This window comes from Lotus japonicus, chromosome 6 (genome assembly GCF_012489685.1).
Source record: "Lotus japonicus ecotype B-129 chromosome 6, LjGifu_v1.2".
In the NCBI taxonomy this organism is placed as follows: Eukaryota; Viridiplantae; Streptophyta; class Magnoliopsida; order Fabales; family Fabaceae; genus Lotus; species Lotus japonicus.
The window spans coordinates 4,205,099-4,220,210 of NC_080046.1; the positions used below are offsets into that span (position 1 = coordinate 4,205,099).

The 15,112-nt window shown below is 37.3% G+C and overlaps 1 protein-coding gene across 2 annotated transcripts; it reads right to left on the bottom strand.

Moving 5' to 3' along the window:
* Nucleotides 1-5,651: 5,651 nt before the first annotated feature.
* Nucleotides 5,652-13,796, bottom strand: LOC130724442 (uncharacterized). Of its 2 annotated transcripts, none has more exons than XM_057575666.1 (10): nucleotides 13,436-13,796; nucleotides 12,619-12,772; nucleotides 11,694-11,868; nucleotides 10,936-11,051; nucleotides 10,239-10,307; nucleotides 9,746-9,896; nucleotides 8,474-8,540; nucleotides 7,491-7,562; nucleotides 5,939-6,004; nucleotides 5,652-5,855 (listed from the first exon to the last, which is right to left on the bottom strand). In XM_057575666.1, the coding sequence occupies exons 1-10, from the start codon at nucleotides 13,634-13,636 to the stop codon at nucleotides 5,721-5,723; spliced, it is 1,206 nt and encodes a 401-aa protein (XP_057431649.1). In that variant the 5' UTR covers nucleotides 13,637-13,796; the 3' UTR covers nucleotides 5,652-5,720. The 2 variants fall into 2 exon arrangements, with proteins under 2 accessions (XP_057431649.1, XP_057431650.1); XM_057575667.1 differs by having other exon boundaries at nucleotides 10,248-10,307; nucleotides 13,436-13,795.
* Between the last annotated feature and the right edge of the window lie 1,316 nt (nucleotides 13,797-15,112).

Consider the following 15,112-nt stretch of genomic DNA (forward strand, 5'->3'; position numbering starts at 1 on the left):
TGTTACATAACTGTGGACTTGTGGACCTGGGCCTGGTGGGGGGGTAACTATACTTGGTTTCGGAAGCATAATGACAGGATTATTCTCTCCAAAAGGCTTGATAGAGCTCTTGGGGATGTAGATTGGCGGGTGTCCTTCCCGGAGGCCTATGTCGAAGTTCTGAATAGGATACACTCGGACCACTGCCCTCTCCTTATCCATTGTAGTGCCTTGGTGGCTGAGAATGTCAATCGGCTGTTCCGTTTCATTGCTGCTTGGGCAGAGCATGAGAACTATCAGACCCTAGTCGAGATGGCTTGGAACCGGGGGGTGGATAGTATTCCCTCCAAATTGAAGCATGTTCGGGATGATTCCAAAACCTTCAATGAGGAAATATTTGGAAACATTTTTCGACGCAAGCGGCATGTAGAGGGGCGCCTTAGAGGTATCCAAAGGGAGCTCAATATTCGTGTCACTTCTGATTTGACTCGCTTTGAAACCCAGCTTCAGAATGAGTACAGAGATTTGCTTAAACAGGAGGAGCTCCTTTGGTTTCAGAAGGCCCGTGAGAATAGAGTCCACTTTGGCGATAGGAACACTTCCTACTTCCACGCTCATACTGTCATCAGGAGAAAGCGAAACAGGATTCATCGCCTCAAGCTTAATGATGGAACTTGGTGTACAGATAAGGACGGTTTGATACATGAGATCCAATCATATTTTCAGAACCTATTTGCTATAGATGTGCATGCCGGGCAATCGGAGCTTACTCATGTTTTTTTCCCTAGTCTCTCGGAGGTGGCCAGGTTTGATTTGAGCCTTCTAGTAGCCAAGGATGAAGTCTGTACAACTTTGATGAGTATGAGATCCTACAGCGCTCCAGGACCGGATGGTTTCCAACCTTTCTTCTTCAAAAAGTACTGGCACATTGTGGGGGATGACCTCTGGAAGCTGGTCAAGGATGCTCTTGAAACTGGAGTGGTGGATTCTACCCTACTAGAGACTCTAATTGTTCTTATCCCAAAAGTGGATAGCCCTTCAGTTGTCAAGGAGTTTCGCCCAATCAGCTTGTGCAACATGACATATAAATTGATAACAAAGGTACTGGTTAATAGAATTAGACCCTATCTTAACAATTTAATTGGCTCTATGCAGAATAGCTTTCTCCCGGGGCGTGGAACAATGGACAATGCTCTCTTGGCCCAAGAAATTGTTCACTATATGGGCACCTCCACAGCTCGAAAGGGTAGCTTAGCTTTTAAAATTGATCTGGAGAAAGCTTATGACAGTGTGTCCTGGAGCTTTTTGAAAGAGACCTTGGATCTTTTTGGGTTCCCGGAGAGAGTTACTAGTTTGATTATGCAATGTGTGCCTGGCTCTGTCCTTTCCATCTTGTGGAATGGTTCTAGGCTCCCTTCTTTCTCCCCTGGTCGTGGGCTTAGACTGGGCGACCCGCTGTCTTCTTACTTATTTGTTCTGTGCATGGAGAGATTGTCAGTTAAAATCCACCACTTGGTAGAGACGGGTGCTTGGAAACCCATCCAGGTAGCACGGGGAGGGCCCCCCATCTCTCATCTCTTTTTTGCTGATGATGTTTTGCTTTTCTGTCATGCCACATCCACACAGGTCCATGTAGTGGCGGATGTGCTTAAGACTTTTTGTGAGGCATCTGGGCTGAAGATCAACATGAGCAAATCAAAGGCTATTACGCCAAAGGGAGTGAGTCCTCAGATTCGACAAGAAATCTCGAGCATCGCCCCAATACCGTTTGTTCAAGATCTTGGGAGATATTTGGGTTTCCCTCTTGCTAAGGGAAGAGTCACACGTGACAGATTCAATTACTTGATTGATAATATCCAACGCAAGTTGTCGGCCTGGAAAACAAACCTTCTGAACTTAGCTGGTCGTGTTTGCTTGGCAAAGTCAGTGATATCCGCGGTGCCTACCTATACTATGCAAGCCTTTTGGGTCCCGAGGAGCATCTCAAGTCAGATTAACCAGATCATGAGGAGCTTTATCTGGTCAAAGCGTAATGGACAAAGGGGTTGGCATTTAGTGAATTGGGATACTGTGATTAGGGATAAACCTAACGATGGACTAGGAATTAAAGAGATGGAGGATTTCAACACAGCGTTACTTGGAAAAGCTGTATGCCATTTACTTATTATACTGTTCGAGAGGCCTATAGCTGGTTAAGAGAGCAACACCAACCCATGAATGGTGGCGGGGAATGGACTTGGCTGTGGAAGCTAGCGGTGCCCGAAAAAGTGCGCACGTTCCTCTGGTTAGTGCTTCATGAGGCTCTCCCAGTCAACGCGAATCGCCTCCGGTGCCACCTTGCCACGTCGGGTGATTGCAACCGTTGCTCTTCGGTTGTGGAGAATTGCTTGCATTGCCTTCGTGACTGCACATTCTCATGAATTATGGTGCAGACTTGGTGCTTGGGGGTGTCATAATTTTTGGGTAGACGATCTCCATGCGTGGGTGAAAAGACATGCGACGGGTAGAAATGCCATGCGCTTTCTCTCGGCCGGGCATTTGGGGAGTTTGGAAATGGCGTAACAACATGACGCTGGACCAGAACCCGTGGACACTTCAGGTGGCGTGGAATAAAGTTTGCCACGACCATGATGATTTTGTTAGATTCGGTAATTCTGCATCAGTGGGGGCAGACTCGGAGTTCATGGAACAACATTGGCGCCCCCCGCCTTTGGGTTGGATGAAGCTGAATACAGATGGCAGCTTTAGGGAGGAAAATCGAAGCATGGGCGGCGACGGTCTAATCCGCGATAGCAAAGGTCAGTGGCATGGAGGTTTCACTTGGCATGGCAGGGGTGGAGCGCATTCCTTGCAGAAGGGAAAGCTCTTCATGAAGGCCTCCAGTATGCCTGGAATCAGGGGCATCGAATGGTGATCTGCGAGTGTGACTGTAAAGAATTGGTGGCTGTTCTTAGCAACTCAAGTGATTGGCAAGTCCATGTCCATGCTCTAATTCTCAGTGCAATTCGTGAGATGTTGTCCAAGAGCTGGCAGACAAGCTAGCTTGGATTGGCAGAGAGATTAATACTTCTGCAGATTGGATTGCAAAGGAAGCTCACACCATGTCCTCGGTTGGCACTACTGTGTTGCTCTCACCGCATCCAGAGCTTGAAGTCTTGATCCTCAAGGACTCTTTAGCTGTTCCTTAGTTTCCTTTTCGCTTGTCTTGTCACTTTTCTAATGCACCAAAAAAAGTATTCTCTAAAAAAAAATAAAAAAATTTAGTATTTTTAACATTATGAAGAGATTACATATTTTCACATATATTCAAACTGAATTTCTGTTGGATAACATTTTTAAAATTTGAACAAGAAAATTAATTCATTAGATATAAAATTATGTGGAAAAATTAATACTTATGCAATAAATGAACTAAAATTTATTAGAATTTGGATTAAAAAAGATGATCATGCTTTAAATATAGAAAATAGAGAATATATGAATTGTATGGGCACACTTATAATTTGAGGTTGAAGGTATAGATTATATACATTGTACGAAATCTGATCATTTTTAGATTTATTGCATCTTTGTGAAGTTAGTCCACAGTTTGATTCTTCTAGTTCTAATCACATTTTCCCCAACTTTTTAAATGTCCCTTCTCTCTGCAAAAAAACTTCCTTGTAATTGCTTGGTTCGAAAGAAGAGAAAGCCACGCTCCTGTAGCAGCACAATCCTCAATTGAAACATTTCCCGCATAGCTTGTAAGAGTTGTTTCCACACTTCATTGTATTGTAGTCTACATTGCTTGAGCAAAAATGAAAACCGGTGGGGGCATCTCTATCAAAATTTTGTCTTGCACATACATACTATTATTTTAGGAAATAATTTTCAAAATTTAATATTATTTGTAATTTGTAAAAACAAGATCTATGTGGTAGAAGAGATGATGAATGAAGAAAACATATAGATCAAGCAAGAAAACACAAGGGGAAAAATTGATATCTAACACTAGGGGTGCACATGAGTTGGGTTGGATGGATTTTGGTCAAAATAAAATTCGAACCGATCAAAATTGTCTGGGTTGGATTGAGTTGGATTTCACAAATTTCTTCTTCGGACCCGATCCGAACCAACCCGACGAAGTTTGGATTGGGTTGGATGGATTTATTGGGTCACTATATTAAAATAATAATATATCTGAAATATTAAAAAATCTTGCAAAAATTATTATAAATTCAGAAAAAGTTATAAAAAATACTAAATATGTTATAATACTAAATAACATGAAAAAGACACAAAAAGTTATAGAAATAATACCACATAAATGACATATAGCCAAATATCATGAAAACATAAAACTTCATTACCAAATGACATGAAACAATCTAATATAAATAGTATCTAAAAAGTGAAAAACAACACTAAATGTCATGCCATGACACTTAGAACTTAGATGTCTTCGACATGCCAAATAACTATATATAAACATGTAACAAATAACTACGAACAAATACTCTAAGTTCAAATATGACAAATAACTATAAATACTTAAGTCTCAAAGTTTCATCACTCCAACACTAGCACTCCAAGTATGAGTAAAATTATAAAAATTATTATTATATGCATGGATTCTGGGTTGGGTTGGATGGATTTGAACTGAATCTGAAATCCGATCCGAACTTGGTTGGGTTGTAGTAAAATCCATCCAACTAACCCGATTGCCTGATCCAACCCGCATTTTTTCTATTTGATCGGATTGGGTTGAGCGGGTTCATTGGATTTACCCGGCTCATGTTCACCCCTATCTAACACCTTATAAGTGTATAGCACCAAATTCTTTAACTATGAGCATGATGAACTAAATTAAATAAGGAGAACCACGAAATTGTAAACTCAACAAGCAAGCTCCAAGATCAATGATATCAAATGATGAAAATCCAAACCACTCCAAGTCTTCAATAAAACCTCTACTAGTGTGGGTTTAGCTTGCTTGCACTAAAAGTCACCAAAAAATGAAAAAGAAACTCAAAATATGGATGAGGTAGAGATGGAGGCACCACACTCAAGAATACGATAAGCCAAAGGAAGAAGCCACAAGTTATATGAAAGCTTGATAGTTCTCAAAGGACAAAAGTTACAAGAGTCACACTTTGATAATTCTCATTTGCGTTGGCTTTTAGGGTTATAGTGTCGGCTTCTATCCAACGCTAATTAAAGACCTTGTTGTAGTGTTAATAGATGGGAATGTAACAATTTGAAATTGCAAGCACACTTATCTTTCCTTCCTTGAAAAGTGAATTGTGATTGGTGTGAAAATCGATTTATAGTTCTATCTCCATATAGAGGAAGCATGCCACCTAGCATCATCAAAATAAAAGGAATGAAAAAGTTGAAAATTTTTCTCATTGCCGTTGAGTTTGAGATTCTTTTATATGATGGGAGAAATTTAATGATGAAGTACACCTTGTTTTTGCAAGGATGGGGATAGGATGGCATTCAGATTCCTGCAGTTAGGGTATCCTAAGTTCACTGAAGTCATAAGTTTATAGCCTACTGTTCAAATCACATGGTTATGTTTTTATGAAAATTATTTAGATTGTACAGTAAAGTCAAATTGCATCGTGTTCTAGTGTCTTTCTGACGAGAAAGAATTTAAGCTTAGGTAATTTACTTTGTGCAATTGTGATTGGTTGATTTCAAGGAGACTCAATATGAATATAACAAATGATATCAAATACATCACTCAAATCTCAAAGTTATCATTCCATCTCCTTGTCAGGTCCTATATACAAGGTGAAACCTACAGAGATAACTATGAGTAAAATCCCAACGAGGTGATCAAAAGATGGAGCCACTCTTGTAAAAGCAAGGCTCCAAAATTGGGTTAGAGCTGCCTGAAACACAGAAAGGTAGCTGAGAACTGAGATATAATGCATAAATTCTATTGACAGAATGCACATTAGTTAGTTTCATATACCTCAATATACAGGATGTTGGCAACTTTACCAGTCTTCTCAAGTTGCAGTCCGCGTGCTAACAAGACCTGCAACAAATTCATTATCAAGAAATGCAATAGGGCTTCCTCCTAAAAAAGCAAAAGGAAATGAGAACAGAAGCAAATAGGAATAACATAATACAATAAACCCTTCAAATCTGACTGCCCGCAGGAAACAACATACCTTGACCACTAGTTGATCACTAAAAGAAGCCAAAATGACAACTCTATCATACAAGAATGGGTACGGTAACACTGGTGGTCTAGGGATTATTGAAAGCAGACATACATACTAGTATAGTAGTACTTGACCTAATAACCAGTACAAATAGGAAGTTTAGATATTGTAATACATTACATCTATTAATCATATTTTCGGTTGATTACTATTAGCCACCTTACTCTCTTTTCTGTCTTCCCTGTAACCTAAATCCAAAATTGTAACATGGTGGTGGCCTATGCTGGTAAGCCTGCAGAGAGTTCAAAGGAGGTGGATTTTCACAATCATGAGGCATCTCTGGCAGGTGACTCTGACAGGAGTTGGCAGAAGGGGTAAGGTAGTTTAGACAGTAGACAGACTCCGATTCAAATTTGGATGATGTGAACTACAATTACAGCTCTACTAGTCTCTTCGGCATAGGGTAGAAGAGAAAAGTTTTGAGAAATGCTACATCCAGATTCACTAGAATGAGCAGAACCATGTAGTAAATAAGAGCAAGATAAATTATTCATTAAATTAGTACAGGCAGAAACTACACCATTCTAAATGACATTTTATTTCTGACATCTTATTTTCTACTATCTTGCTATCATTCTAGAAATAAAACACATAGATAGTCCTCATTTCAATGTTCAACTACAAAATGATCAAAACCAATATTTAATTATAGGCTTAATTGCAACTTTGGTCCCCGACGTTTACCAATACCACGATTTTGGTCCCCCACCTAATTTAATTACATGGATGGTCCCCGACGTTGTAGGCCGTGTGCAACGTTAGTCCTACCGTTTATTTATTAATGGAGGAGGCTTACTTGGACGTCCAATTGGAGAGAGAAAGAAGGTATGAGGAGAGAGGGAAGCACGTGAGTATCACGTGACCCTTATCTGAACTCATTATACCCAAACCCCTGACCTCCCTAGAACGAAGAAGGTAACACGATTTAGATCCCTAGGGTTTCAGATTTGGGTATAATGAGTTCATATAAGGTTCACGTGAGTTCACGTGATACCCACGTGCTTCCCTCTCTCCTCATACCTCCTTTTTCTCTCCAACTAGACGTCCACGTAAGCCTCCTCCATTAAGAAATAAACGGTAGGACTAACGTTGCACACGACCTACAACGTCGGGGACCATCCATGTAATTAAATTAGGTGGGGGACCAAAATCGTGGCATTGGTAAACGTCGGGGATCAAAGTTGCAATTAAGCCTTAATTATATCAATCGCTTATACATCAGCAGTTTTATTTATTTAAAAAAAAAAAAAAACAAGAAAAGAAACCAAGCTATCATGACACAGCTTAGAGTTGTACCTCAGCAAAGAAGGCCAGAATACCAAGTACAAGCATAAGTACAGTTGACTGAAATCCTGGTAGTACAAAATCCTGTATAAAGGAGACATTATTTTATAAGAACTAACTACATGATAGATATGAAACAGCCTGATCCTCACTAGCAACAACTACTATCAGAACAGTGCATAGGTTGCAAGAAAAAAGTTATCCATAAACATAACGATTATAGAATCAGAGAAATTGTACTCAGAATGTGAGAGAGAACGAGTGTGTGTGTGTGTGTGTGTGTGAGAGAGAGAGAGAGAGAAGCTTAGAATCAGAAATGATAGATTGTTAAGGTTATACTGAAAGATTTACGAAAAGAAAGCAATAAAATAGTTATAATAGTAATGACGGTGCTGATAATAATAATAATAATTACAATAATAATAATAATAATTACGATAAACAATACAGATATTCAGGAAGCTTATTGTTGAGTAGTCTCACTATGCTAGAGATATGGCCAATATAGTCTTTATAGAGCAACCTTGACCCCTAAGCTAGTTTTTCGGGTAGAGTTAGGCTTAACCCAAATTCTAAGATGGTAACAAACAATAGCCTATTCTAAATCCATTTATTGGAGACCACCTATATATGAGCCACCCGCGGGTGTTCATTCCTGCAAATTCCACGCTCCAGTTGTCCAGCCCTGGGCGTGAATGGGTGTGTTAAGAAGTCTCACATTGACTCGAGATATGGCCAAGAAAATCCTTATAAAGGGTAGAGCAACCCTTACCTAAGATGACTTTTGAGATAGAGTTAGGCCTAACCTGAATTCTAAGACCGTTGTAGGCCAATAATTTTGAAAGGTAGGCATAATATGGCCAATAATTTTTTAAAACTTTCACATTTCTTCCGAATATTGATTGATGAAGGCATAAATCACCTTCCTGGAGGGAAATATATCCGAAACATTGATTTTGAAAGGTAGCTAAATGAAATTTCAATAAAAAACTTACCTCAAAGATATAAGTACATATTCCCATTGCAGGGCTAGCCAGTACGCCAAATGAAAAGACAGTCAACCTGCAATAAAAGGTAATTCATAGAACTTAGATAAAGATACATTAACTCTCTAAAATACAATATCTAAAACACCGGTGGATCATTTAGCTAGTAATTCACACCAATATTTTGGTTTTGATAGTAAATATTCTACAATGAATAATAGCACTTTGCATTCCTACATCTATGTGATAAGAATAGAACTCATATCTAATTAGCATGAATTTGATCAATAATACGCGATCCCACTTCATAAGATAATTGACGAATGATATGGAGAAGGCCTCAGGAATATACGATGATAAAGAATCGATTTGAAAAACTGTGCATGTTAGAAGATTAGACCCATCTTATATAATATAAAGTCAGTTATTTAACATCACAAAACCTAAGGTCAGTCATTGCTCCAATAATGTGTCTCCAGTATATACCTTGAGTAATTACAACAGTATTTGGTAGAAAATTTAATTGAGTTAAATATGAACCGTGTAATTTCATAGAAAAAAAATCATATTTAATACAAACACTTCTTTCTCTAAATCAGTTTCAGATTCTAAGAAACAAACTCAGTGTTGCAGAAAAAAATTCAGCCTCACTAAGTTTGAGGGGGTAATATTAGGTTATATGTAATATTCAGGTCTGATTGTATTAAAGCTAGCTAGGGTGAGATGAACTAGATTACTACTCATGTAATTAGTTAGCTGTTTCTGTAAGGCTTGTAACTGATTCTGTCATAATCAGTTAAAAGCCGTGTGCTATGCTTGAGTATAAATCAAACTTCTGTGTGTATTCAGCAACCAATGAAATAAATTCAGTTTAAACAAATTTCTGAATCTCTCTTCTGCCTTTTCTCTCGATCTATGCTCATCTTTAGCATATCCTCTGTACTAAACGAGCCCTAAAAGAAAGCAAAGAGGGAGCATAACCACGTGAGATAAATTTCCATGGACTAAAATGAGAATCTCAAATTTCTATGCTGATATCCAACCTACTTTCTTATAAGCACCATACTACAGATAAACTGATTTCATAGGGAATGAATTCAAAAATAAAAAGATTGGGATTGGGAACTAGGTGGACTTAAATATTCTACTTTATATCCTAGTGAGTATAAACTTCATCAAAATAAACGGAGATAAAGAAAAGTGAGGCACAAAGTTCCAGGAACATAACATAATGGGTTTGATCAATGAAGAAAATCTGAACAAAGAAATTTAAAATCTTACAGCGGCTGATCAGATGCCTTAGCTCCAGCCCTTGTTAGGCAGTAACTAGTGCCACCAATTATTGACGAAAAGAGGCCCAATAGGATCATAAATATATGATGACTTGTCGTAGAAGATCCTTTTCTTGCTTCCTCAGCTTTGGCTAACTGTCCTGGAAAATCCGAATTCTGAAATTAGGAAGAGTAGTTAAAGTATATCGATTGTTCTTCCTGAACCCAGATGCTGCAGGTTTTTATGACTCAATCAATCAAAGGGAAAAAATTAGTATTACATAAAACCGCTTGTAACCAACAGATCAAAAGCCTTTTTATTTTATTTTTGGGGAGAAGCTAAGGGAATAGAAAGTTAGGAACAACAGGAAATAAATTCAAACTTAAAATGCAAGGCATTCTTAATTCTAAATCATGTAAGCCTATTATAACTTAAAGGAAACATGTATACCAGAAAAATTATACAAATGATAATGCATTTAAAAGAATATGAAATGGAATACCTACTATACCTTGTGTGGCCAGCAATTCTCGGAAGAAGAAGAGCACCCCAAAGAAACTGCAAGCAAGACCTGAAAATTTGGCAGCGTCAAATAAATTGATCAATACTTGCAAATTGCAATTGATAATGAATGCATACTTGTTATATTTATCAAACTGTTTCTTTTTGTATATGTATATGGAATCTAGAGTACTGTAATTTAGGAATTATGACTTAATTATTAAGAATTTTCAGTTTACTCGTTGGGGCCATAAGTATCTCATCATTAGTTGGTTTGGCATTCCATTTCCTTATATAGGTTGGGATTACTTGAATTTTAAAGTTCAGCTCTCTTGTCTTTCTTGTGCAAATAGAATGCAGTTTACTTGGTTCCCCTAGATAAGGTTTAGTATGCCTCTAGTTTTCAATTGTCATAGGAACCATCCATCACAATTTTGAGTGTCTTAGTTTCCTGTATAGAGAAATATGACATCAAATATATGATTCAAATGGTAATTACAATTAATGAACACCATTAACAGTTGATAAACTATTTCAGCTTTCTAATACCGTGCAAACATTTAAGCAAAAAATGTAGTTGTTCATAATATAAACAAGTACTTGAATAAAAAATAAGGTTTCAAGTTTCTCCTCATTCCATCATATGATTTTATAATACAAGGTATTTCAAGACAGAACTATGAAGTGTGAACTCTTACCTGTAATATCAGAAATTTTTAATTTCTCACGCAAAAAGACCCTTGCCATAATTGAGGCCATAATTGGAGTTGTTGAATTCAGTACGATAGCCTGAGATAAGGGCAACCTCTGAAAGCTGAATAAAAAAATAGAATTTTTTTACTACAGTAGTTGTTACCTCATAATATTCTCAAGGAGGGACACACAAGCTACCCAGAATAGCAAAAGAAAAAGTCCAAAGGACATCAAAACAATGAAATTAAAGATTGAAAAGTGATGAAGAGAGTTGCACCTAAACTCAGCATACTAAAGCAAATCATTGATGATGTCCAAGCATGAAACCAAGTTTTTAAGTTAATATCAAATTATTGTACATGATTTTTTTTTTGTTAATATGGAGTCCATCTTGATGAGAGAAAAGATTATAAAGTATTAAATTGATTTGTGTTTAGACTTTATATATTTATTAGTTACATAAAATGTAATGGGAAATCACAAAGCTAAATTCTTCATTAAATATTACAGTAGAAACTAATGTCACTAGCCCACTACTGTTCAAACAGGAAAGCTTCATAAAATATGCCCTTCATGAAAAAGTATCAGTATTTGAGAAAACCATATGATCGAGTAATATCCTAAAAGGCTAAAACTATGATATTTTATGAACATGCAAAGATAAATACAGAAGGGAAAAGGTCCAACAGATAAATTACAAACCTAAAAAGACAAATGAAGTGCAAATGAATATTGAGTGAGAAAATACTAAGAGACTACTTACGAATATACAAAACTTGCGATTGATATACAGCCTGCAACTGCCCTTAAAAGTAAAATGATTCTAACATGGGATGTTCCAAATAATGGTTGTTCACTCCTTCTCAGCCACAAATATGACAGTATCAAGATAATGGTACATCTTGTAAAAGCAGTCTGAAACAAAGGAATTGCCTGAACTGCCAAATCAAAATTGTTACTGCAAAAATTAAAATGTAGAACTGAAAAAATGAAAAGAAAAAAGGTAATTGTAGATCTTGGAAAAAAAATACCTCAATTAAAATAAACAACCAACTAAAAAATTAATTGAATTCGAAGGTCATACTAGCATAGATAGCTTGTCAAAGCTACTAATATGCAAAAGCTATATAATTGAGAGTGAAGACAAGAGAGTCCTTGTGTTGCATCCATTGTCTCCCTGACTTCTACTTATAATTAAAGCCTAAAGGATATGCACAAAGGAATAGATATGGTAATCTTCCAAAGTGAATTAAAAGTAGCTAATTAAGTGTTTAACGACTGTTCTATAATTGAGAAATTCAGCTTAAACAAAATTTAAGTGATACTAAATGTTCGGCAATAAATCCATCAGGCAAGGATCAGTGCTGAGGCTTTCAGTTATTTGAGGGAGGTCCCAGGCTAAAGAGTTAATGCTCCTAGTACTATCCTATGTAGTAAAAACCAATACTTGACATATGTAAGATTTATCAGACTAACTTCAACATTTAAGAAAATGGAATGAAGAGGGGGAGATTATACTGAGTTTACATTTTCATTCTCCCTACTCTAAAAATATCAATAAAACATAGAAGTCCAACATCACAGAAATTCATAACATCTAACTCCAATCAGAATTTCTAGCTTTTTCCAGCTAAAGTTTTTCTTCTTTGGGCAAATAAATAATGTTAAACATGATAGCAGAACATTACCAGAAAGAGTATTGGAAAGAACTCCCATGAGAAAGTAAGTGGTAGACGAGAGCAGCATACAAAGTAAGCCAGAGTATCTGGACCCATTCCATACCCACAATATAAACTGGGTGAAAGGAGATGTTTCCGACTCGAGCAATCTTGTTACTTCATCCTACAGCCAAACACAAGGTAAGGAAATTAGTTCTGCTGCACCAACTTCCCTTCGTTTAAATCATTCATTTTATTTGACAGAAACACAAAAAATAACCATCTTTTCTTCTATTCACCATTACAGCCTCGCCAGAATCTAGTATACACAAAATTTGTTGAAAAACAAATCTTCCCTTTCATAGAAAAAAAAAAATCTCAATTTCATTATACTTTCTTCGCATTTTAGTCAATTTTAAAGTTTTTTTTATAGGCAAATGTTAATTGTTAGTAAATTAGTCCCTCCTCAGGGTTCGTTTAAAGTGCTTAATGCTTAAAAGGGTGTATTACTAAGAAAATCTTAGCTTGAGTTAAAGTTTTGTTATTGTAAATCCTGGTTCACCGCTCAAACTATACATTTCTATAATGACAACTCATCCATGAAATGAAATGTATGATATCTATATACTAATTAATACTTTTTAAACATATCCAAAGTGTACAAGACATGTTGCCACATAGAGACTTGAATGTGAACTTGGTAACACTACTAACACAATACATACATATATATGCATGATGAGACCCATACACAGAACTCCAAAAATTTATATAAATTATCCATTTTTTAAGAAAAAAAAGATCTGTAATTGAAAAACAATATAATGAAATTGAAGAAGGGAATTACTCTGGGTTTTCTTCGAGGGTAAGAAGCGGTGAAGATGTTGATCTTTGGTCTCTCAGGATGCGAGAGAAGAGGGGCAATTTGGTCATCTCCGGCATCGTCAGTGTCACCGGAAGAAGGTGGTGGCGGCAGCAATGATGATGATGCGTCGCGCACAATTAGTTCGACAACGTGATCTGCGACGTTGGATTCAGGGGATGCCATTGCTGTTGTCGGCGCATTCAGATTTGAATCGGAACGACGTCGAATCGAAGGTTGATGATGGAAGGTGTGTGCAGCAACCACGGGGTGGAATGAAAACTTGGAAGGGACTGAGAAACGGTCAGACGAAGGTGGGGTCGCTGTTTGCTGTGTTTCTCTCTCTCTTGCACGGCTTTAAAATTGAGTGAATACCCAATTTGCTCCTAGAACTTTCACTTACTGCAGATTGATCCCTCAACACATGTTCACATATACCTTCGAAAGACCCGAGCGGGCCCAAGAGTCAAGCCACCCAAGCAAGGCCTAACAAAAAAAGAATTTTTTTTACTAAGTAAAAAAGGCCCCCAAAAGTTTTAATAAATAAATATTTCTTTAGGTAAGTCTCACTTTAAACTTTAATTTAAGCCTCGTTTTGTGTTGGGCCGGCCCTGCCAAAGACTAGATAATCTTGTTTACTGGTGTCTCATTTCATGGTAAAAGCTTGCCGAAATTGCTTTCATTTTTGCGGTCAATGAAACAATTGCTGCCAACGTTTAACCATTAAAAAGAAGGGAAATGATATATTAGACTTAGGTATCATTTCCATGACATGTCTTTAATTAATATTACGAGTAACCGCTTATCATTATTTTGTACCTGATTTCTGTTGGAAAAATTGGTGATATTTCAAAAGTTCCAAGTCCCACATTGCTTGTGCATTGAACTTTCCAAAGGTTTATATACCAAACCTCACTTGTGGACGTCAAAGAGCATAATAAGAAGTGACCCTCGCGCGCATGAGAATTGAGCCTTGTTGGCCCAACGTAGTGCAAATCAGTGGATTTGCGCCCACATAACATGGGGGTTCTGTTCGTGCTGTTACTACATCACCCGAGGTTGCTGTTTGGCGTCATATATCCAACAATATATGTGAACTCGTTGATTTCGTCCCGTGTAACCCTTCACATGTCATCACAGTCGTGCTTAAAATTAGTCGTTAGGGGTGGAAATAAGTCAGACGGCCTATTAGGGACCCACGACCTGGTCTACTAAAGCCTGGCTGGCTTGACCCATTTAGTGAAATGGTCAGGCATAAGCTTTTCAAAAAATCTTATTATCTAAATAGGTCAGACTTGAGCTGTTAAAAAAACCTGTTTAGCCTGATAGGCCAACCTGTTTGAAAAAAAAAATATGCTAATCCATACTACGACATGCTAATACTTGTATCATATTGCATGACTCAAGAAGCCATAAGAAAAGTCAAGAGGATAATTATGTATTTTGTGAAGTTGGGGGCACTAGTGATACCCACATGAACTTAACAAATCGGTTTTAGTCCCTAAAAAACTTCTTGAATCAAACTTAGTCCTTCTCCCATTCCTTTTAAGGAATAAGTTGCTTAATTTGAATGTTTTCATTTTGAGTAATGATATATACACACCTCATTTTTAAAACACTTCATTTCCACCTCTTTTTGTTTCTATCTCTCTCCTCTTACCA

Bases quoted from the DNA above. Each gene is read 5' to 3' on its own strand.
- LOC130724442 (XM_057575666.1), bottom strand. From the start codon at position 13,636: ATGGCATCCCCTGAATCCAACGTCGCAGATCACGTTGTCGAACTAATT. The intron at 12,773-13,435 runs GTAATTCCCTTC...GTTTGGCTGTAG, and splicing joins ACCCTCGAAGAAAACCCAGA to GATGAAGTAACAAGATTGCT. The intron at 11,869-12,618 runs GTAATGTTCTGC...TTGATTTGGCAG, and splicing joins TCTTTCCAATACTCTTTCTG to TTCAGGCAATTCCTTTGTTT.